The 25,304-nt window shown below is 43.7% G+C and overlaps 1 protein-coding gene across 22 annotated transcripts in view; it reads right to left on the bottom strand.

Moving 5' to 3' along the window:
- Limch1 (LIM and calponin homology domains 1) overlaps nucleotides 1-25,304 on the bottom strand; it is a 313,519-nt gene that overhangs the window by 174,062 nt on the left and 114,153 nt on the right. For all 22 annotated transcript variants that reach the window (XM_060380703.1, XM_060380697.1, XM_060380695.1 and 19 more), the window contains exon 2: nucleotides 15,321-15,391. In XM_060380703.1, the coding sequence (XP_060236686.1) occupies nucleotides 15,321-15,391 (71 nt within the window). The remainder of the gene's footprint in view (nucleotides 1-15,320; nucleotides 15,392-25,304) is intronic.

The raw sequence follows: 25,304 nt of genomic DNA, 5'->3' as shown, positions 1-25,304 counted from the left end.
GTGGTTTCCTTGATGGTTTTCTGGGTTTGACTGTGAACCCTGAATGAAGGTGATTCCATTTAATCCACCATGGCATCTGGTTTCAAACCTAAGCACGTGATCAATGCAACCTTTCCCATAAGCCCATTACAGATGTCATTAAAGGTTTTCTTTTTAGAGTTGTCTTGGCAAAGCCAGGAACATTAACAAGCCCTTGAGATCTGAAAAAAAAAAAAAATGACCCAAATAGAGGGAAAAGCAAAACCCCACAGAGGAATTTCATGTGAACAGGATACTGTTAGAACACAAATTGCCATCATTAGCATCCACCAAATGTTTGAGGGTGTTGCATTTTGTCCAGAATGGGTGACAGGGAGGTCATACTTAAGCCACTTGAACAGACCCAAGAACATCACAGGAGCTTTTGAAAGAAGGTCTCTGTTTGCTTGGAAACCAGGGAGTCAATCCTAGACCCATGAAGTTGAAATGACCAATCTCTTACTCTGATAGAACTGCTGTGTTAGAGTCTGTCCACTAATGTGACTACCCTCTCTTCTAGACAGACTAAGCCATGTTCTCCAACCTCTATTCACTGCAAGAAAGGAACAGACTTTTGTCCAACAGAGTTTAGGCAGAAGACATACAACCCACCCAAGCTTCGTCCTAAAACCCTAATAAGCAATTCTTCACCTTCTCCCTTCCCCACCCACTAGTTTTCATTGACTTCATCTCTGCCCTTCTCTAAAGCCAAACTCAAGCTGCACAAATGGAATCACATCTCCATCACCTTAAACCACTGTGATTTAGTGTTTATTAAACAGTCAACTACAAATTAACTCTCACTAGGAAGACCTTCTCTGATAAAAATGAAACCTATGTAGCAAATTATACCCATGGAAATCCCTTGCATAGCCATTCTTGTTGTCTGAAAATTATGGAATCTGGGGATTTGAAGAGACCAAATAAAATGACCTAGATAAGGAAAATCATTCAGCAAAGCCAAGGCACATATCTGACGTCAGAGCTCCCACGGACAGCCGGGATTACAACTTCCACTTCCTAAAATATCAACAGGATCCTTTCTTATCTTCCATTTAAAAATATTTTTGATTCTTTGAGGATTTCATGCAATGTCTCATGATCACATTAATATTCTAACTCATCTCAAATCTACTCCCACCTTCCTGCCCCTCCCAACTTTTTGTTTTCCTTTTAATATTAAAAAAAAAAAACCCACCCAGTTCAATTTGCTTCCCATACACTCATAGATGTGAGTCCATCCACTGGAGCATGGCTAACCTACTAGGGGCTATACCCTTAAAGTAACATGACTCTTCTCCAAGAAGCCAACAGCTGTCAACAGCTCCTCAGGTAAGGGTGGAAACGCATAAGGCCCTCCCACTCCATACTAGAATGTTGGCAGGCTAGGTCTTGCAAAGGTCTTGTGCAGGCAACCACAACTGCTGTGAGTTCATAAGTGCAGCAGTTCTGTCATGTACAGAACAGACCTTCACTCCAGTCCACCTGACCTCCAGCTCTTAGCATCTTTCCAACCCTTCTTCCATAATGGCCTTGGGTGAAGAGGTGGTGATAGAGACGTCTCATTTATACACTCCACATACTTCAATTTTTTTTTTTTGCATTTTAACAAATAATCTCAAGCCCCACACTAATAAACCCATGACACCCACACTTGTAAAATCCCAGCTTTTGCCCAGATGACTCCTTCTCCCCAATGACTTGTAGGTTTTCTAGTGTCAAAGGAAACCTACCCTCTGAGCCAAGTTTTTGTCAACTTGACAAACTAGAGTATCCTAAGAAGAAGAAACCTCAATTGAAGAATGCATCTCTCAATTGAATTATGCATCCATCAGACTGGTCTGTGGGCATGGCTACAGGGCGCTTTCTTGATTAATGGTGAATGACTGACATGGATGGGTACAGCTTACTGTAGGCAGTACCATTCCCCTGAGCAGGAGGGTTGTATAAAAATGCAAGCTTAGCAAGCTGTGAGGAGAAAGCCAGTAAGCAGTGTCCCTTCGTGGTCTCTGCTTTGGTTCCATCTTCCAGGCTTGCCTGAGTTTCTTGGCTCCCTTCAATGATGAGACTGTGATATGTAAATCAAATACATTTTTACGTCCTCAGGTTACTTTTGGTCAGTGTTTTATCACAGCAACAGAGAGCCAAACTGGTATTCCCTCCAAATGTCTTCAACTGGCAATCAAATCTTCATCCCCAAACTCCCTTTCCCACCAAGACTTCTATTCAAGGTCTCTTCTGCTTTTATAAGCTACCAATTCGAGATAGCACACATGATCAATGAACTGTGAAAATTAGCAATACAGAAACAGAATTCAGAGTAGCTAAAGAGAGTGGGTGCTAAAGTTACACTGACACAGGCAATGATACATGTAACCACCATTGTGCTATGTAGTAATTATGTATTAATGACTGCAATTAGTGTTTCTTCCACAAAGCAAAAGGCTCAGTTCTTGCTATGCTCACTGTCAGGAGGTCGGGAAAGAACCTTCCCCAGTGATTCAATGCAAAAGGCTTTCATGCCCAGCCCAAGGAGGGGAAGTAGCCATCTCTAGGACCCCAACTCTCTCCTTCCATAAGGGGTCCTTGGAACCAAAAGCCCTCAGGATCCTAAGAGCAACGGGAATCACCAGAAACAAAGACCTGCATTTCAATCCCAACTTTAATTCACAATTAAAGTAAATTAAGTAGTCAATACCTGGGAGCCTACATTTCTCCCTCTGAAAATGGGGACAAAACACTAGCTAGTCAGAATGCGAGAAGACTGTGAAATATAGCAGCATGCTTGACATAGCCCTATACATTCATATATATGTACAAATATATACATATTATATATATATATATATATATATATATATACATTATATATGTGAGATATATAGAAAACCTCATAGTGTACACAGTATTATCAATTCCTCCAAACCAGTTTCCACCCTGCCTCCCACAGGTGGAAGTCTGATGTGTCAACCATTGGCTCCATTCTCCTCCTAAGCATCCTGCCTGGGTTAGCACTAGGCTCAGGGAGATAAAGAACATAGGAAGCAAATGAGCTCATATGAGTTCTCTACATGGGCGTGGTCTCTGGCCTGGGTGGAGGGCAACAGAGAAGCTGGGGAAGGGAGGAAGGAAGGGAGGATACCCACAAAGGAAAGGCAGTGGGTGTTCTATGGGCAAACACAGTTAGGTTGGAGCTCCACCTGAGGAACCGGCCCCGCCTTCTGCAAAGGCTAGAGAGATTTAACTCTTCAAGGCTTCATAGCGTCTCCTGGCTTGATGCTCTGAGGACAGAAGGTGGGGGCTGTCAAGGGCTGCAGAAGACCTTTACGTCTTGGAAAGGAGAGATGCTGCTGTATTGTGACAAGTTAGAACTTCGAACCTACTTCCTGTTCATTCTGCATATCGTTTATCACACCCCTCCCCACTAAGCCCTTATCCACTCATGGGGCTGGGCTCCACAGCAGAGCTGCCAGAGACTCAGATGGTGTGGAGGCCACAGAAGACAAGGGAACACCTAACTTTTGGGGGAGGTGACCTACGTTTTAAATGACTAGCACAGAAGAGAATGTGGGTAATGGGAAGCACAGAGCAGGAATTTAAACTGTGAGTGACCAGAATGAGAGAGGTGTAGGAAACCTGTTCACGACTCCTTTAGCTGTGGAAGGGAAACAGCTTTACACACATTCGTGTTAGAGCTCAGAAGAAAAGCAATCCACTAGCAGAGTCCACATCCTCAAATTCAAGTCCCAAACCACTGTTCTCGATAGAACCAACCTGGCTGCCAGCTGCTCACTGGATGCTGCTGAAATCCCCTCACTTGGTGCTCAAGCCCTTTCCCAAACTACTCTGACACCAATCTCACATCTCCAGTCTACCCTCACCTTCACCTGTGAAGTCCCTGGCCTACAGCATGAAAAGACCCTTCCTGTGACTAACAATCATCCTTTACAATCCAGCTTAAATGTTTCCTGTTCACTAAAGCATTCTCAAGGTAAAGACTATCATCCATCATGACCTGGTCATATTCCTTTGGCTTCTCTACTTACCTCAAGTCACAGAAAATTGAATTAATTAGGGAAAGAGTTCATCCTCTCTGAAATCTGAACTTAAGTGGAAAGGCTAGTCCCCGGTAGGACCTTTGTGATTATTTGCTGAGTGAACTGAGAAATAATTTCAAGCGTTAGGAAAGCCTCAAACATCAGCGTGGAAACCACAATGAATCTCCATTTATAGCTTTGCAACTTTTGTTGTTGATCATAGCTACGTTGTTCTCTGAGGACCAAGATTAAAATTGGGTCCAGGCAGCCACATCATGGCAGAGTCATCTGATAAGCCCACACATCACTCTTGGTAGCTATCACCTCATGAAGTGCCTGCTGATTTGTGGGAGAAGGGTGGGAAGAGTATCGTTGCCCTGATTTCTCCCAAGGACAGTTAGAAGTTACTGTAGGTGGCCGTAGCCATGTATGCACAAAGCTGGATGCAGGATATAGCAATCAGATAGTTAGTGAAGGGAAAGATGCCCAGCGTGATTGTGTGTTTAGGACCTAAAGAGACGAAACTGGCCAAAAGGAAAGGACTCCAGGGGCTGGAATGAAGTGCAGCAAAGATGAATGGAGATGCACAGAGCCTATGGCACAAACAGCAGTCCATACTCTGGGGCCAGCATACAGGGACAACACTGACAAAGCATGGAAACCTGGCTCCCAGATAGTCAGGTACTTGTCAATGGAACTGTAATCATTTCCTGAAGGAAGGACCAGAACTGAAGGATCCACATTTCCCTTCCCACCTGCAACCAGTAAACGACTTCCTTTTACAATTGCCTTCCAGTACAATCTATAGAAGCTTAAGGAAAAGTGGGCCCTAGTGCTAACCACACCCACTAGCCTCAGTTTTTTTCCATCTCCTCCACTTTTGCTTTGCTCTAATAAAAAAAGGCGGGGGGGGGAAGTCTACTTTTGCAGTTAACTTTAAATAGAAATCATTCATAAGTGCAAGTGTTGGTAGCCTGTTTAAGAAAGGGCTCTCCTGTGGGTAACCAAAGAAAACACTGAGAAAGAATGGTGGAGACAGGCCTTTAACACTTCATCGTGGGAAGCCAGCCCACCCAGCTTGACAGCCCATGAGCGGCAATCAAAAAAAAAAAAAAGAATTATTAAGGAACTTCAATTAGGGAGCTACTAAATCCTCTTAAATGCTAGCAAAGTCTAATCTAGCATGGAACTCCCCGAGGTGGGCAAAGGAGCAGCCCAGTTTCCTTCTGCACATAGCAGTCTGTATATAGACTTGCTCTTCCCTGTCTGTTCTTAAGTCAATTGATCATCCTCATCTTTGTATATGAAATTTCTTCAGGAGTCAGGAGATTAAGCTGTTTTAAGTCAATAGAAGTCTCACATTTATCAAGGCACGGGGTTGATGAAGCACAAGGAACCACCACATACTGGGTGAGGAAATTGTTACTGAATGATAATTATCCTAAAATAAATTTCAAACACATTTGTGAGAAGCCTGGGAAGCAGCTCCAAGATCCAAGAAGATCTGTGTCATTTACAAGTCTCAATGAGGAGAAAGGAAGTTGTGACAGCACTTTAAAAGGTGGGGGGAAGGGGTAATTACAAAAGATGGATGAGGGTGAGCATGTTTCAAAGGCAAGATACTGGAGGGCTCATCAAAGCTCCCCAAGAAGACTTTGTAAGTGATGCTGAAAGAACAGTTCCTGGCACGGTTGATTTTTGGAGAACCAGGGGTCTGTTCTGCTCATCATGAGAGTCCTGTGCAGTGGCCTAGAATGGTTTCCACGTGTGTGCCTTTTCCTTGACAGAAGGCCACTGGAATCCTGAGTCTTTGCTTTAGTCCCCACCTAAGCAAGGCCAGTCTTCAAACAAAAAGCAGTTTTTCACTAGAGACCTTAGAGGGAGGGGAGAGAGTGCTCAAAGTGTCCTCACTTGAACTTGAAGGCTTAATGAGTCTTGGTGCCCAAAAGCTGGAGGAAAGCCAAGTCAATGGGGCCAACTGTGATTTGGCAGGGAAACAAGAGAGGAACCTACATAGAAGGCCTATCAAGTTCTTACCAGCCTGCTAAGGCCAGAATGAGTAACGGCAGAGGGGCCCAAGTGTGCTAAGATTTGAGTGAGAATGTGGGTTGGTGAAAAAGCTTCAGACAAAGAGTCTAAAGATACAGTGAGCTCCCCAACCCTGGGTGTTCATGTGACCAGCTGCACAGAGGGCTTGGGAGGTCCAGGCTCTTCACCTGCCCAGGTTGCTGTGAACAGTTAGTAAGAGGTCATAGATCAAGAGCGAAGCAATGACAGTTTGAAAACACCAGTATGAAATCAATGGCCAACACCTAGGATGGCTGCACCTGCCAGTTCTCAGAGGACAATCCCAATGATAGCTCGTCTACTTGCCATCCTTTTTCAGTGTCACCTCATCCTGGTTTGTAGCTGTAAGGGTACTCCATTCACAAACTATTGGGTCACAGCAATCTCGCTTCATTTTCAGTGGTTCAGGAAAGCACTGCATATGTTGTTCATATTACGTTAAGAGTAATAGTTGTTCACTGAGATGAGGAAAAAAAGCATGAGGCAAACCCAACCCCAGCCAGGTGGAAACATAATCATTTGATGTCGGTCATTGGCAAAGGCCTCCGGCATCTCCTCTACCATGGGGACAAGGCTAATTTGGCCTGGTTTATGCAGGTTCTAGGGAAGACAGGAGGCTGCTCTAGCTTCTTAAAAGTCTCCTTAGCAAACTCGGTTTCCATGGCAATCACACTTCTTTCCTGGTTTCCTCTCAGCTGAGAGCTCTTCTGCTTGCATCTTTCACCTAGCCCTGGACAGGAGAGAGACTTCCTCAAAGTGAGATGTTTTCTGCTCCTCTCTCCTGGTGCACTCTTTCCCTGAGGACCTGCTGTGGCCCACAGCTCACCCATGACATCTAGCCAAGGCTCTCGATCTAACCCATTGTCACCCACCTAAGCTCCAAATCCTCATTTCCTAAGGCCCACAGTTCTCCCCCTTGGGTGGGCTGTCTATATCTCAAACTTGACCTGCCCAAGCTGAAAGCATAACCCTTCCCCAAAAACAGAGGACCTTGACCAGCTGTGTCAAGGGTCCAGCCCCGTGGTCTAGCATCCACAACAGACTTCTTACAAAGAGGTTTTTTTTTTGTTTTTGTGTTTTGTTTTGTTTTTGTTTTTTCCATTAGTCAAATGCACTTTACCCTGATGACTTCATCAACATTCTCACTTCTCCTGCTCCAGAGGTCAAACTTCCAAATCCTTGCCTGGCTCACAGGGCCCTGCAAATCTTACTCTCTCTACCTCGACGCACCTACTCTGATTCCATGCCTGGCCTCCACATTTTAGCCCAACATGCCTATCTGCAGTTCTTCCAGTGTGCATCCTTCTTCCTGTTGGAGGCCCAGCATTCCAACATGGCATTCTGTCATCTACAGCATGTTTCTTCTCTATTTCATCGCCTCTGTCCATAAAGGAAAGTTTCTAGGCTTCCTCAAACTGTCCATCTAAATGATGCTTCCACAGGGCAGCCTGAGGCTTATATCCCACATGGAGTTAGGATTCAGAGACCAGTCCTGATGAGCCTCTCTCACTGTCTGGCCTTACTGGGTACTGTGCTGTCATTAAGGGTGGCATCACGTTTGTAAGTGTGTTCTTAAAATGCGTCATTGAGAGGCTAGAGAGATGGATCAGTAGTTAAGAACACTGGATGTTCTTCCAGAGGACCTGGGTTTGATTTCCAGCACCCACAGGATGGCTCACAACCATCTACTACTCTAGTCCGGGGGGATCTGAAGGCCTCTTTTGGCTTCTTTTGGAACTTTACATCAGTGGTATAAGGATATACATGTAGGCAACATACCCATATACGTTTTAAAAAACGTATTTTTTAAAAAAATTAAAAAAAAATGCTGCATTGAGTGAAACAGAAAGAAGTCTCCCCTCCCCTACCAACAGGCAGTCAGCCCTCCTCTGTGTTTACCAAGCACTCCTTCCCTGACTCCAGACCTTTCTTCCTGCTGCCGTTCCTAGACAGGATGACAAAATTTTGTGGCTTATAACAACATCTTCTCTCATGTCTTTGTTCCTGCTCCCTGGCATACACTGCCTTGAACTTTTATAACTTCCCTGGTGATGGGAATTCTAGGTGTGTTGCTTGCTCTGCTACCTGGCCTTTGATCCAGGTCACTGAGGCAGACCTCTTTGTGAAATTTCCTGGGAAGCGAGAGTGTCTCTTGTTAAGTGGTGGCCCATGCTAGGCCCCTCAGCAGAAACTGACCACCAGAAAGACCAAGCCTGATAAGAAGTCTGAAGTGCCAGTCTGACTCCCATCTGTGGGGAAGGAGAGGTAGCCAAGCAGGCCCATTTGACAAAGCCACCATACAAAGTCTCTAAAGGACAAGTGAGGAGAGATTCTTAGCATCGATGGTTCTAACATGGTAGAGTGGCCCACCCAGAGAGGGTAGAGCAGCTCCATGCCTGCTGCCCTATGCCTTGCTTAATACATCTCTTCATCATGGCTCTTCCTTAGTAGCCCCTACGATCGACTAGTATGTGTAAGGCATTCCCCTGAGTCCCGACAGCCAGCTTAACAGTGATAAAACCCAAAAAGGGGGATCATGAGCACCTCCAATTTGTAGCTGAGTGAGACGGCTGCTGTGAACAACCTGTGAGACTTATTAGGGTATGGCCTTGTGGCCCTGATCCCTTAACTTGTGGGCTCTGCACTGACTCCAGCTAGCATCAGGAGCAAGAGGGGGCTGGAGATACGGCTCAGGGATACTGTCACAATTGCTCCTGCCAAGGCTATAAACTGGGTTCCCAGCATTCACATGGTGGCTCACACCCACCTGTAACCTCAAGTCCAGTAAATCTGATGCCTTCTTTTAACCTCCAATGGCACACACATGGTACATATACACACATGGAGGCAAAACAATCATATACACCTGATATATATACACACATGGAGCCAAAACAATCAGACACATAAAATTAAAAAAAAAAATAACCTGTAAGAGTAAGTTAAGTTATGGGACACCTAGATGGTGTTGGACAACTGGTTATTTTTGGGACCAGAAGTCTTGTGAAAATATAAAGTAAAACAAAGAAACAAACACAACCAGCTCCCCTATAAAAATGATTGCCTGTTTTCCTTGGTATATACGAAATAAAATCCAACTGATAGACCGTCTCCCTAATAACTGCTTACCAAACCACAACAATAGACCCCATTTTGCCCTTTTATTAAATCCAAGAGATTAAAGCTTGTTCATGTCTACATTTATTGAGACATTGATTTCCATTCTAACTTTACTATAGAGTGTGTGTGAGAAAGAGAGACAGAGAGAGAGAAAGAGAGAGAGACCACTCTGCAAGCACATTACGTACAGGATAAAATCTTTGAAGATCATGTCTCACATTCCCTGCTTACGGCCCTCAGTGCTTAAACTCAGTGCTGTGCTGTGCCTGAACAGTGTTCTGCAAGCCCCATACACACATGATAAGAAGTTCTCCACACAGATCTTCACCATCAACTCCCATCTGCCCTAGAGGACTGGTCACATTTGAACACACCACATCTCACGATGAAATCACGACAGGAATCCGAGACAAGCCCTCCTTCTTCGAGCAAGCAGCTCATTTATCAGGAACAGCATAAACAAGTGTGGGCCAGCAGGGTTCTTATCTTCAGAAGATTATTTCGGCAACATAAGAACAGAGACCAAAAAAAAAAAAATTCCACTAAGGCATTCTTTATTGGTCACTTATTTGTAGACTCATATGCTCAACCCTGGCATTCCATGAGAATGCGTTGGCAAAATAAAACTCATCTGTGCAGCTCTTTGCCTCCTAGAAAGATGGAGGTCCCAATGGAGAATCTTAAACAAGAAAGCAGACGCCTCCATTCTTCACTGTCCTGATATTCAAAGATATGCTCTTTGTATGAAATCTCTTTGTGTGGGGGCGGGGAGAAGAAGGGAAAGAGAAAGGATAATATTTTAAAGAACAGAGACCAAGATTGTCACTGATGCTCTAGGCATGGGTTTTACTACTGGGTCTCACTTCCAACAAGTGCTTAGAGCAGACATCACACACCAAGCCAGTACCCAGTGCAGGAAATACAAGGATATATATCAAATCATTTTCAAGAAGCTGGGTCTCTATTGTAAGCAACAGGTTTTGATATACAGCAGAGGTGAAGCTCTGTGATACTATTTGAGTAAGGTTAAAAACAGTACTTAGAAGCCACAGAGAAAAGCAGTGGTTCTGCCTGGAGAGTTCTAAGCAGACTGCTAGAGGAAGAAACAACAGCAAACTAGAGAAGCAGAGGAAATGACATCAGTACAGTGGTCAAGGTTATTGTTTGCAAAATAAGCATTCTAGTTCCCAAGCTCTTCCAGCCAAAGTTCATTATTCACAGATGATCGAGCTTGTAAGGGACTCAATATGTCCTGCCCAGTTTTTGCTCACAAACGAGACAAGAGAAGCTAGAAAGTAAAAATGCAAATTCCTTCACCCTGCTGCTAGCTGGCAGCCCCTGGGAGAGAGCAGACGGGAGTATGGTGACACAGAGGGGCGTTGACCATGTCATCATCATAATTGGCTTCTGGCCTAGTTCCACTGACAATAATAGGAACAGCTAGTGGGAGAGTGCCAAGGGAGCAGCAGGCCATCCTGAGCGTTTTAGTGTGCTTTCTCACACAACTTCGGGTATGCCTAAGTGTCTTACAGGAGAATGAATGCCCTTGCATTTAGATGATACACACACAAGGATCTAGGAACCGAGTTTCATGATATCTGCACTTGACTTTCAAACGGTTCCTGCAAAAAGAGGCGTGTACATGAAGAAATGATACAAAGATAGCAAAATGACAATAATCAGTATGCCTGGGTACAAAATATACAGGTGGCTATATATTATTATAGCTTTCCTATATATTTAAAAATTGTTCAAAATAATTTGAAAGATGAACTTAAAAGAAACTTCTGAGTGGCTCTTTAGTTAAAAAAAAAAAAAAAGTTATTTGATTTACCAAAACAGTATCCTCATTGGCCGAATACAATCACCTCACTTCATGAGAATAAGCAATATACATCTAAAATCAATCCCACAGTCCTTTTGGGGGACCATCAAGTTTCTCTGAAAATACATTTAAATACATACAAACTATTTTGAACAAGGTGGTGAGTACAAATATAAGCACAAGGCCATAATTCGCCAATCTCGTAGCTACACGAAAACCCTTGGGGGTCTGTCTACATGATAAAGTCGTGGTAGAACGGTGCGGCAGAAACTTCCCCCACTGGAGTTATTTTGAGGCAGTCTGGGCAGCTGTAATCACCATTCCATCCCACGAGCAGTTTCTCACATCCTCAAGGAAAAATGCAGCGTCTGGTTCATATTTCTGTTAGTGTGACGTGTCCCACTATCAGATACTTGTGGCTTTGTCACACTTTGACCCCAGACCTCTTAGGAAACTCTCAGCAAAGTGCTCACGTCACTTGAGCATTTAACTTGCACTACACACTTTTATCAAAAACAACAGCAGAGGGTGAGCTACTGAGAGAAAAACACAAAAGCAATGCTTTTGTTATTCCAACCTATATGCTAGAGAGCCCTGAGGAAGGGGATTTTGACTCTACTCGTTTCTCATTTTACTTGCTGCTTATAGATGCCCATCTTTTCTCTCTCTTGGCTCAACAGAAGCATCAGACTCCTGATGCTTCTACCCCTGGTTTCCAACCAATGAAAGGACTAAGAATGCTGTCAGAGAGCATCTGGGGCCTATGCCAGCGTTTTCTCCCACTTTGCCTTTGCCCACTATGGTTTAGATAAAAACAGCCTCCATAGGCTCATGCATTTGAACAGTTGGCCCCTAGCTGGCGACACTGTTTGGGGGAGGATTCAGGAGTGGTGGGCCTTGGTAGGATTAGTGTCACTAAAGGTGGGCTTTGAGAGTTTAAAGACTCACACTTATGTTTCCAGTTCACTCTGTTTTGTGCTCACAGTTCACGATGAGAGCTCTCAGCTTTCCATTCCAGCTTCCATGCCTGCAGCTTCCGCACCAACATCTACTCTTACCCCACTGGAACCATAAACCCAAATAAACTCTTTCTTCTGTAAACCGCCTTGGTTGCGGTGTTTTACCACAGTAACAGAAAAGCAATGCATTTGAAAGATGCCTTGATTTTCTTTGTTCTGTTTCTATAAAAACTTCATCAAACGGTTCCCACATTGGGACATGGACTTTGGCTTAACCTAAACTTGCATTCCTGGGCCATGATCACTCAGACTTGGCTCCAGAATAAACTATTTCTCATCTCCTCTTAGGTGAGAGTTGTGTTTTGACACTGACGTTCCTACGGATCTGTAGGTCTTGAACTTGGGAACTTTTCATGTCTTGCTTCTCTGGCTCCTGACTCAGCTTTTCTCCCTTGAGGCTGTGATGGAGAAACGTGCTCCAGGGGAACCTTACTTTCTGGTCACCAAGCATTCACTCCACACTTGGCATACTCCTCCAGGCTGCTAGTTGGACCCTCACTAGGGAAGCCAGGCTCAATCTCTGGTCTTTGGCCTCTAAAACACTTATTTCTTCACACACACCAGTGGTCTGGGTTTCCGTGGTTGGAAGACTCAGACCATTACTCATCCATCTTGACCTTGTCCCTTTGCCCAGACAGCAACAGTTACCACATTGTCTATTTCCCAGTTTCAATGTCAGCCTATCAGCAGTCCTTGCTCTTTATTTATTTAAAGAAGCCCCTGCATGGTACCCTGTGTTGTTCTGGTCATGTATTTCCTACCCATGGCCTGAATCTAAGACTCACCTTAGCACCCTGTCACTCACTACAGCATTTGCAAAAGCCCCAGTGATAGCACTTCTGCATGTATGCACAGACTCCATCTTCTCATTTAGAAGAGGACTCTAGCTGTAAATGGCCCTAAATCCTGAGCTTGTCTTCAGAGAAGCCCACTCTGAACCCACAAGCACTCATATAGTGAATCTGCCTGACAGAGCCATTCCTGACAACACACTGCAAAGGTGGATGGATGCCTGCAGGATTCTCTGAAGTAAATTTTCAATGGACAAAAATTGGTACCAAAGACCCTGACCTAGTTAAGTTCCCATTGCTGTGATAAACATCACAAGCAGAAGCAATTTAGAGGAAAGGGTTTATTTTATCTAACAATTCCAACACTATTCCATGACTAAGGGAAGTCAGGGCAGGAACTTAAGGTAGGAATCCAGAGGTAGGAACTAAAGCAGAAACTATGTTTGTGTGTGTGTGTGTGTGTGTGTGTGTGTGTGTGTAATTGCTGTCTTCTGGCTTGCTGCCCATGGCTTGTTTGGCATACTTTCTTACAGTGCCCAGGACCCCTGCCCAAGGGTGATAACACACCTGGAGATCTGGGCACTTCCACATCAATCATAGATCAAGAAAATGCCCCACAGGCTTGCCAACAGGCCAACTCTGATGGGGGCATTTTCTTGGTTGAGGTTCTCTCTGCTCAAATGACTTTAGCATTTTGTTACGTCAACAGGAAAAAAAAAAAACCAAAAAACAAAAAACTAATCAACACAGACCTACTTTAACAAAAGCACACTGCACCTTGACCAGCTCTCAGAAAGCTGTTGGCCAAGAAGAAGGCTGCAAACCCAGCATCGCTGCCAGTGCTCTCCTAGAAGGGCAGTTTGGAGGTTCTCGGGTTGTCGGCTAAGCTCAGGGATGGGCTGAACTAACTACAGCTCACCCGCAGATGAGCTCTGGTTTAGATATAACAAATGGAGGATATAACAAGTAGGGGGAAGGACAGTCTCAGAAGAGGAGCTCCCAGGAAAATAAGGGAACAAAATAGCGACCTGGGCTCCCCAATCTTCCTTTGAACAATGGGCAGTGGAAAGCCAAAAGAAAACGCTGACACGAACTACGTAGAAAGGGAGACTACAAAATAAGCCGTACGTGTTTGCAAAGTGCCGCACAGTCCTCTAAAGAGCCTTGGCCACAAAGTGAGTCCCTTCAAGTGCCTACGCAATGGAGCAGTGAACATGGATCGCCACTTAGAGAAAATGAGACTGGAGGGGGAAAGGAGGAATGATGCAAAGAAAATAAAAAGAGAGACTCGAACATTTCATTTTTTTTTAGGCTCTAAGATCTGTAGTTTTCAACCTCATCAGCTGCCAAAATGAGAGTCCACCGTATGTGGTTGCATTTACCTAATGTTTCCGAAGAGGTTAAAGCACGCACTGGTGAAGGGGAGATGAGAGCAGTGCAGTCACCAGGTGCTGAGGGAGAACGTGAGGGAAGTTTCTCTTCTACAGCTTGATGGGGGCTAGTCTGTGTCTTTCAAAGCTCCAGATTTTACATTTAGGAGCAGTGTCTTTTGTTTTATGTCCACTACCTTTCATGCAAATAGAAATCAGTGTCAAGATCATACAGTCCATTAAATACATTCAAATTTGCAAAGTCTTGCTTTCAAGTTTATCCCTACATACAGCGGTAAATATTAATGGTCTGGATTATTTTGTGCCCAAAGCCACTTTCTAGGAAACTCCTAATTCTACTGCCAGGGAACTGCTCCATGACTGAGGCCTTGCTCCAACAGACAATAGACACCGCCATCACTATCCATTCCAGAACTCTATCAACAACACAAGCTAAATGCACCCAACTCCTGCACACGGCAGAACTAGTGAGGAACACAGCCTGCCCTGCTTTTTAAGATAGCCTGAATTTGTGGAAATACTGTTTACTTGTCACAAGACTCTTTGGGTTGGGATTTCCGAGGACAGAAATCCCATTACTTGTAGCACAATCAGACCCACTTCCTTGCAAATACTGAGACACACGTTCCTACGTGCTCAGATTACTGGGAGCTGAGTCCTCCTGGTGGGTTCTATTTCTTCATCTAACTCGCAGTTATCATGGTTGTCACCATTCCCTTTGCATATGGACACTCACTCTCTACATGTGTTCCCTGCCTATCCCAGTGGTTTCTTGTAAGCTCCAGAGTCGAACTGTGGCTCAGTCAAAAATAAAATACGGGAGGCCAGATTTAGGAGGCAGAGACAAGCAGATCTTGTGTGTACAAGAGCACCCTAGTCTAAGCCATGAGTGCCAGGCTAGCCATGGTGAGACCCTATCTCAGAAAAAAAAGAAAAGTAAATAAACAAAAGAAACAGAAAAAAACAAAACAAAACACTGTACTGGAAATCTTACAGACAAAATGAATAGTACATTCCTAGAACAAAACCAAGGGAACACAAGCATTACTTACTCGCAAAGAAGGATTCCATTTTCTAGTCCTGTCCGGAAGTCTTTGTCCCCAAAACTTCGACCAGTGACTTGCTGAAAAAGAAAACAAGGGAAAGAGATCATGAGGTTTTCTTTCATAACCAGCAAGTCTGGTATTAAAAAAAAAAATCAAGAACCCTGGAAAAACCCAAGACATTCCAAGAACGGGAACATCCGTTAGCCTTGAATCCCCTTCCTTGGGGTGGCTTTGCGTAGATCAGGAGAAGTAAACTTGGACCATGAAGTGTCTGTTCTTCTTCATAGGACTCTGTTGCTTTTGGGGGTTCAACCACAGTAAGTCAAAGTCATAGTGCAGCTCTTCCATGGGGGATGCACTCTCTCTCAACATAAAAAATAAACAGCAACAACAACTAGAAAGTCCTGCCCCAAGGACCAAGACCCTACCTACTAAAGCCCTGACAGTCAGGGAAAGAGTCCAAGACTACAGCCAACGTGCATAAACGTCAGGACAGACTGAGGGATAGTTCATGGTGCCTCTGGCTGTCAGCAACCACTGGCTGGGACAGGAGGTAGTCAGTGTTCCATCTGATCATTCTCTACATACAAATGCCTGACTTGAAATGTACAGACAGGCAGACAGGTCTGTCAACGTGCCCTAAGGAAACCTCTAATACACAAAATTAAGAGTCAAGTCTAATAAGCCACACACACACACACACACACACACACACACACGCACACACACAAAATGGAGCCATAAAAATACTCCAGCAATGAAAAGCGCAAGAGGAGGAGGAGGAGGGGAAGAGGAGGGAAGGGAATGGGGAGGAAAGAGGAAATAGCAGAGAGAACACACAGAAAGGTTGAAGGCTTAGAACTACCCATGTCAACAATCAGGGTGTGATGGTCCCAGAGCCCCCAGCTGAAGTGCAGAGAGTGTGAGGCTGATCCAGAAGTTGTCAACCTTGAGCTGCCTGCAAATGTGTCGGTTACATTGGAAGACACTCTCTAATGTGAGTCACAGCAAAGCTGGGCCAGTGAGACTGACACCAGAGAAAGAAATCTCATAGCAGAATATATTAATGTGGAAGGAGAAAGCCCCTCTATAATAAGTGGTCAGTTAGTTCCCTGACAAGACATCATAATCTCGAACATTAATGTGCTTCACCATATTTTTTAAAGCCCTTCAAAATACACAAACCAAAGTAGATAGGATCACAAAGAGAGGGGGAGACAGACCATAAGTAGAGTTGGAGATTTAAATATTTCTCTTTAATAACAAATAAAACACATAAACTGAAAGTTAATAATGATACAGGACACATGATTAACACTATGGACCCCACTGGGCTAACTGACATTTACCAAGCTAGAGCAAATTCTAGGTCCTAAAACAAGGCTCAATACACTGAAAAGTATCTATCCGAAGTGTGTGTTCTAACCACAATAGAATTCAATTCTAAATGAAAGAAAAGCACCTGTGGACTATCCCCAAATGTTTTTAAACTCAGTAAACCAATCCAATGATTGAAAAAATTAAACATTATAATACATTTGTAGATAAAATGGTAGCAAAACCAAAAATGTACAGGGATCTGAAGCAGGCTTAGGGGGACACAGACAGCCAAGAGAAAAAGACAACACAAATTACCAGACTCAGAAATGGCAAATGATGTCACTTCAAAGCATAAAAATATTAAAAGCACAACAAGAGACCATTATAAATAAATTTGTACCAACAAATTGAGCAACTTAGATTGTTCTGATAAATACCCTGACACAAGCATAATTCATACAACAGGGAAACAAAGAGCCCTCCCACAAGGTCGCAGCTCTCAGAGGCTCAAAGTTGGACCTAATAGTTACAGAAGGAAACAGCCTAATTCAGTATAAATTCATCCAGACAATTTTAAGAAGTGTATCTTCATGATGTGTTTAAAATGGTTTCCATTTTGCATTCTGACTATAGAGACTTCTAATTATTCCCTTTATGACAATGTCAGTTGTCACTGTCAAGATTAACTGCCATTACCAAAGGTAATGTCATGGTTCAGACCCTTCGAACCTCTACCTGGATCCCTGCCAATTGAGGGTTCTTAGAAATCCCCCTCACAAGGCACTGGCCGTGTTATCATTCCATGACCACTTTCCAAAGACACAAGCTCATCGGAGCTCTTAAGAGAATCTGAAGTAGTTGGGTGTGGTGGCACACACTTTTAATCCTAGCACTTGGGAGGCAGAGGCAAATAGAGCTCAAGGCCAGCCTGGTTCTATATAGTGAGTTCCAGGCTAAGCAGGGCTATTGTATTAATAGGTGTGTGTTTGTGCATGTGTGTGTGCATGGGAGGGAGGGAGGGAGTGTATGCTTGCATGTGTGCATGTGTGCATGTATGTGTGTGTGTGTATGTGTGTTTGATCAATCACTGAAACTCAATCCTTGCAGCTGTCCAATCCTAACTGGCAAGGCCATGCCAAACCCTTTCTTCCATACCAAGCACACCCATCAACAACTCTTTATTCTCTCTTTAGAAGTCAGACACATTCTTTACTTCCTCCATTCTTCCACCTTCCAGGCCACTGTCATCTTCCATCCCTCAGGCATGTCCAGCCTTTTGACACTGTTACATGGCCCTACCATCTATAGAGTTCACACTCAAGAACTTCCCAATCAAGTTACAAAAGAAGAAAAATCATAACATGTAAATTAATAATACATAAAACCCATCAAGTCTCAGATTTTAAGTTGTGATTTTGTGTCAAGTAACTATGGTAGTGACCCTAGGCTACATATGACCCATAGGTCCTGGATTGCACATGTCTAACAGACATTCAAACGCTGGACCAATTACTTCCACCAGGCTTCCCATCTGTTCTTGAGTAGGAAGCCCTTCATCTCCTAAAGCTGAATCATCACCTATGTTTCTCATTGCTTCCACCAATGACTCTGAACCTCACTCATCATGGTAGAAGCCAAATTCCCACAGTTCCCTAATGGTGTTACACTTACACACACGCGCACACGCGAGTGCACACACACACACATGGGACAGGGGTACAGATGACAACACACTGGAACACTTGAATGCATGAACAAAAAAAATATTGGTCACCACTATCATCTCAGGGGTAAGCCCAACCCATCTTTTCATTCAAGGGAATCCCAAGAAATTCTTATGATGGCAATAAGTCATCAGCTCTCCCCTGGCTATCCTTCAGGGCACTCCTGCATCAGATCCTCCATGTTTCATGCTCAGGGTCAATCCACTTTAATTACTAATGTAACAATATCTGTTACAGAGTAAAAGTCACCACGTGGCTAATTTACCGAAACCTGGTTTTCTAGGAAAAGAAAAACTTTCCTCTGCCTCCATAATTAAACAAGAGCAGAAGGCAAGGACATTGTAGCGCGTCATCATGATCTTTAGTGCAAGTAATCATTGAGGAAGCTCATCTGTATCCTATTTCCTTTCCATGGAACTCAAAGGTGATGCTGAATTTATCTACATTCCCACCTCTGCTCTGAATTATTCGAATTCATGGAGAACCCAGACTCAAAAAAAGGAAATACACACACACACACACACACAGATCCATGGCAACATTTTTATGATGTGTTTATAATGTAACACACTGTATACATCACAGCCCTACAGCCTGTTAATTGTTTTGTTACCATTGTTATTATGTAATTGCAATGAACAGACAGAGGCTGCCAAGAACTGGTCTTCCAGCCTGATCATTACCATGTATGCAAATAGCATTTCAGAAATATTTCCATGAACCTTTTATAGATTTTTTTTTGGAAAGGACACCATAAACAAACTACAGGTCTAAAAAGCATTTTAAATAAATATTTCACAATTCTCAGCACAACGATACAGAGAGATTTTTATATGTTATTTTTTGGTTTGCATTTTTAAAAATATGTCTACTTATGTATGTGAATGTTTTGGCCGCCATGTATGTAGGTACTGCCCGGTACCTACAGAGGTCAGAAGAAGGTGTCAGATCCCCTAGAGTTACCAATGTTACTACAGCATGTGCGCCACCATGCGTGTGTTGGGAACCCATCCCAAGTCCTCTGCAAGAGCAAGAAATGCCCTTAGGCACTGAGCCACCTCTTCTGCCCCTGATGACTGATTGATTGATTTAAAGACGTGTTTTGGTTTTTTTTTTTTCCACATAGTTTTGGCTGGCCAGGAGCTCACTATGTAGCCCAGGCTGGCCTCAAACATTCAAAGATGATCCTGCTTCTGCCTTTCAAATTCTGGAGTGAGCCGCTACTCCTGACCTTCTAAAGAAGAGATTCTGTTTGTTGACAAAATAATGCTCCCTGATTTAAGCAATCTAAACACACACAAGATGAAGCACATTTTCAATTAACTTTTAAGAGACATACGGATTTTCCTTAAGTTGTATATAATAGCAGGCACTTTTCAGAAAGCTATGATTTCCTCTTACACCTTGCTAATAAGAACCACGCTCTTTCATTCATGAAGAGGCTTAGCTGTAGCTCATTATACACCTATCTCTCCTGATTCTGACTTAATTAACTATAGCATCTCTGCGTATTTCATGCTGAATTTGTAAAAATAAAACTGAATGAAATTGTTCTTGCTTTTGGCTTTTTCTTTCTTAGAAATAAGCCCCTCATGAGATTGTTAGAAAAGTCAAGCCAAAAATTTAGGGTGTGTTTTGTAAACAAAAATAGTTAGCAGGACCATCTATGGATATAACCTAGAACTTCTGCTCGGATGTGGCCCATGGTAGCTCAGTAACCATATAGTTTTCCAAAGTAAGGGGAACAAGGACTATTTCTAACAGGATCTCAAGGTCAGGCTCCTTAACTCCCCCCACCCCCAGGGGAGGAGCAGTCCTGTTAGGTCACAGAGGAGGACTCTACAGCCAGCCCTGAAGATACCTGATAAAACAGGGTCAAATGAAAGGGGAGGAGGTCCTTCCCTATCAGTGGACTTGGAAAGGGGCAGGGAGGAGACCAGGGATGGACTGTGGGGTTGGGGAGGGAATGAAGGAGCAGGATACAGCGGGGACACAGAGTTAACAAAATGTAACTAAAAAGAAAAATAAAATTTAAAAAAAAAGAAAGAAAATAGCACAAAATGAAAAGGTAAATAAATTAACTGCTCAATACTGAAAAAAATAAAGAGTTAGCAACCAACCTGTAAGCCACCATTTCAGCCCCTCTACCCTTCATTATATCACGGCCACCTTTATCTATTGGTCCTTTCCTGTCATCCATAAAGGCTCCATCAATGCACATCTCCCTTCTACTCTTTTCATAAAACCCTAATTCAGTGCTATCCTTCAACCACCACCTTGCTCTATGACACTGTCTCTATCTTCATTTAATTTGATGAAAATTCTTTAAAAGGTCAAGAGTTAGAATTGAGGAAACTTAAACCCAATCACTTTAAGCAGGTTCATGGACTTATACCAACCCTCACTTTCCCCTCTGAAGACATGGTACAGTACCTATTGCAATGGTTTGCATGAAGATGAATTAAAGCACATAGAACCCTTAGCACCACCATGTCTGACCAAAGTAAGAACTCAATGCATCTCATTGCCATGTCAGCCCGAGGTAATTCAGCTGCAGTGTTCACCTACATCTCCTCCTATGATCCCAGGAACTGTCTTAGCAGCATGAGCCAACAGCTCCATCCTTCTGAGCCCCATTGCCTTTTCTAGGCTTCCCCACCACTTCATGCTCCTGGTTTTCTTCCAGCCCCATTAAATAAATACGTCTTCCCACTGTATTAGGGATTCCTGCCTTATTAGCTGGAAAGTATAAAACAGCCTTTCCTTTCTGCTTCCACTTCCACTTTCTCCTCTTTCTCCACCCTCCCTCCCCCCACTGCCCCTGCTAATTCTACCTAGTTCTATGGCTTTTATACCATATGTATCAGAAAGAGTCATGCATTTTTATACATGGCTCTCGGCCCTTCAAGTCCCTTCAAGTGTAATGAGACTGTAACAAAATCTTGACGCTTGTTTCCCAATCCAACTTGAACCATCTCTGGTGTACGCATCAGTGAATGGCATCACTTCCTCCAACAACACAGAGATGAATTCAAATCACCAGGAAGAGCAAAGCTGTCTTTCCAAAATAGATTCCAGACCTGTCTCTTCTGTCTCTCCAAAGTAACAACATTAACAACGGGGTGAGCTGCCATAGTTTGTAAGCAATACACCACAGTGTCCACCTAGGGGGCCCTCCTCAAGTCATCACCCATACAGTATCTACCCTGAGATCTTTCTAAAGTCAAACCTATACCCCCCACTCACACCAGAGTAAAGCCTATTATGGAAAATACCTTTTTACATGACAGGTGAGGAAAACATTGTCTTACAAATTAAGTGGCTCATCCAAGGTGATGTGGACAAGCAAGAGTGACACACACCAGCTCCCCCTTCACCGAGGCCCATCACACTGTGTTTTCAGCCCTGAAGCTTCCCCAGCCAGTTAGATTGCTATACTTTGTCCAATGGTAATTGTGCCTTGTATCGATTCAGTTTGGCTTGGCAGAAACACAGCACAGAAGCCCAGGCCTGAAGTTATTGAATCAGCAATACCCGACCACGATTCCCGCTAGCACCAGCTTTGAGTGCTTAATATGGAGGATAATAAAATGCAATCTGCAAGATCCATTTATATTTTCATCATGTCATCGGAAAACCAGAAGGCGCCATTTACAGCCACAGATTGACAGAGGAAAAAAAAATCTAATTAAGAATACAGCTGGTGCTTAAAAGTACCCTTGGAGCGTTCAGTCTTCTGATCTAACCGTTGTGTGATCTGGACACAGAAAGTGGGTCAGTGCAGACACGTGTGCGTGGGCTCAGCTGACTGAGTTTGCACATTCTCAGGCTGTCTGTCCCCTACAGAAAGGGTGACAGAAGCTGCAGAGGAAGACAGACAACACAACACACAATGAGCTCCAAGAAGGCTGAAGGTAGAGACAGACTGATGAGAAAGAAGAGCCCAGAAAGAAACTGGGCCAGAGGGTGCCATGAGCTAACTGTGTTGTCTCATGTGAGTTCACGAAGCTACGGTTATTTTTACCTGGGTATCGTGTTGTTTCTTCAGTAGACATCACAGTTCTAGGCTAAATTTGGCGAAGCTGTCACATAGTTCTCAGCACAGAGAAGCAGAAAGCCACGGAATTAGGGAGATCTGGATTCGGCTGAGAGGTCTGAGGCTCGGGAGCTGAGAGCAGGAGGCTTCCACCTACAAGCCTGCTTCGTGGTCTTTAAAAGGTGCCCGCTTTACTCAGTCGTGGGAGGTCAGAAGTCAAAGTGGATACTGGCTGGCGGGGCATCTCGTGTTTATGAAATGGGTCAAATGCTGGTTCTCTCATGGTTTTGTTTCTCAAGCTTCATAATGAAAAGGAAGGAAATCCACAACCAGAGTGACTAAAGTCAGGGGGCTTCCATTTGTATTCAGAAATGCAACTCTGCCATGGGAAAGATAGGTCAGGGTTTGTGGGTGCTGGGCAAAAACCAGGCTGGGAAGCCGATGAGAGAGTCCCCATGCATACTGACAGGACTAAAAGAGACCATAAGGAGATAGTCATGCAAATCCTGAAAAAAAAAATGATGCATTTTATAAGAAAACCAGACCTTAAAAAATAAAAGTCCTTATCATGAAGGAAAAAGGAAAGGTTGTTGTTTCTAAATAAGAAATCCAAAAGCATCATGATACATGGGTGACAAATGGAGCAAAACTGGGGTATCCTGCATGTATACTGGTCACTTAAGGATAGCAGTGATCAATGTCCACTCCTGAAGTGATAACAGTTCCCTGGGAGAATGCTCTTCTTCAGGCATGTGCTCAAATATTTAGAGGAAAGGGGTAGCCGATTTCTGTACTTCCTTTTGAAACGACTGAAAAAATACTAAGAGTGTATATGTATGTATCTGAAGTAAACACACAAGATGTCAATAAAATCTGAAATCTGAGAGAGCACGCGGGTCACTTGGAACCCGACTCACACAATTCCTTCCTACTTTCCTCTCCTCCTCCTTCCCCTCCTGTCCTTCCTTTCTTTTGTGGTTTCCCTTCCTCCTTGCCCCCTCTCTTCTCAACCATTTCTTTTTTCTTCCTCCTTCCTTCTCCCCTCTCCTCTTTCTCCCCCTTCCCCCTCCCTCCCTTTCCATATGTTTTAAAACGTTGACAGTAAAATGCTGTTTGGGTCCTAAGGCTGAGAAGTACCTTAGCAGCCACAGAGCAAGTGTTCATTCAACAACCCATCTGGGGCCTTCTTGTTCATTCTAGGAGAAGTTTTCATATTTAAGGACAGTCATTTACCAGCTCATCATCAGTCACCATAGTTGTGTCTACTCTCCCTCTCACTCACAACACAGAACCGGCCCTGCCAGCCACAGACATGACGATAGCAGTGACGGAGGGGAGGAAGAAGGGGTCAGCTCCTCGACTTCCTGACGTTGGTCAGAGAACTAGAACTCGAGGGTCTGCCAAGTACACATAGTCCTGTAGCCATTGTAGAGATGTCTGAAGAGGTGATCCATTTCATCATTTGCTATTCTAATAATGGGATAATTTTTTAGCTAAGAATCCAAAGTAACCACAAGACCGCCGGACTGCGCCAGTACTAGGCATGGAAAACGGCATCCAGGCCAAACTACAAAACTGCTAGAACTTACCCAAACAAGTTATTAGATTACCAAATGAAAATAAAACATGGTGAAATACTCAGAATGAAAGCAGGGTAATAGAAGCAGCCCTTTTTTAAATTTCAGAATTGACTTGAGTAATGTAACGCGTAGGGACAGTCCTGGAAGTGAGTAAGGCTAGGGAGACAGCACGGGAGATAAATATGGCAAGCATATGAGGGGCTGGCTTTGATCCCAGCACTCATGTGTAAAGCCAGGCATGAGGGCACATGCCCATAATCTCAATTCTGGGAAGACAAGACAGGTGGCTCCAGGGAGCTTGGGGGCCATCCAGTGAGCCTCAGTGAGCCTCAGGTCCTAGTGAGAAACCCTGCCTCAAAAAACAAGGTGGACAAGCGCATCTCTGGTCTCCACACACAGGAACATGTACCCATTCACACACATACACACACACACACACACACACACACACACACACACACACACTGAGGAAACTGGATTTGAAAAAGGAGGGAAGGATCACAGAAGAAGCTTTCTGGGGCACAAAGATTCTATTTCTTGATCTGGGGTCGTCATTACAGGGCCATTCACCTTCAATCATTAACCAAGCTATGTCTTTGTTTTACATGATTTTTTTTTCCACACTGTGTATTCGTTTATTTTGTGTGATAATAATGAAATTCATGAGGCAGAATACCTTGTGAAGAAAAGAGGTTTATTTTGGCTCCTGGCTCCAAGGGGCTGAATGTGCCGTTGGCCCTCCTGTTGACAGAGCCCTGAGACGACACAGGGTGACAAGCCATATACTGGTTGTGACCCGTCCATGCCTACCCCACAATGTATTTTAAAGTGAAAATCAGAATACTGGGCAAAGAAGCTATTGCACTGCTTAGTTTGTGAAATTAAAAAATAAATAAATAAATAAATAAATAACACACTGCTTTTTGGAGAGCCTATCATTTGTGCTCCAGAAGGGCACTTAGGTTGGTGTGACCAGAGGGCCCCTTCATCTAATATTCTATTACTTTTTTTTTTATTTTAATCATACAACTGTCTGCTAACACCTAATCAGCACTGGAAAAGAAAGCCCCACAGTCAAGGAAATGGGTGTTACCGCCTTGTTCCATTTCTCTAAGATACACAGACTTTTCTGAGCCCACCGCCCTCCTGGCCTCTTGCCTTGAAATGACAGCAATGACAACAGTATCTTCTACTAAATGAACTCATCAACTACACGGGCTGGCCATAGAGATGAGACCCTGGGCTAGGGGAGGAGCTGAGCTAGGCTCATTAGCTTCAGTCACCATTGCCTGATCGTGCGAACTCTATTGAGAGTCCTGCTTTTTCTAAT

The sequence above is a fragment of the Meriones unguiculatus genome, chromosome 3 (genome assembly GCF_030254825.1).
Source record: "Meriones unguiculatus strain TT.TT164.6M chromosome 3, Bangor_MerUng_6.1, whole genome shotgun sequence".
Lineage (NCBI taxonomy): Eukaryota > Metazoa > Chordata > Mammalia > Rodentia > Muridae > Meriones > Meriones unguiculatus.
The sequence above is the reverse complement of the archived record's forward strand: the minus strand, read 5'-3'. Positions and strand labels throughout refer to the sequence as shown.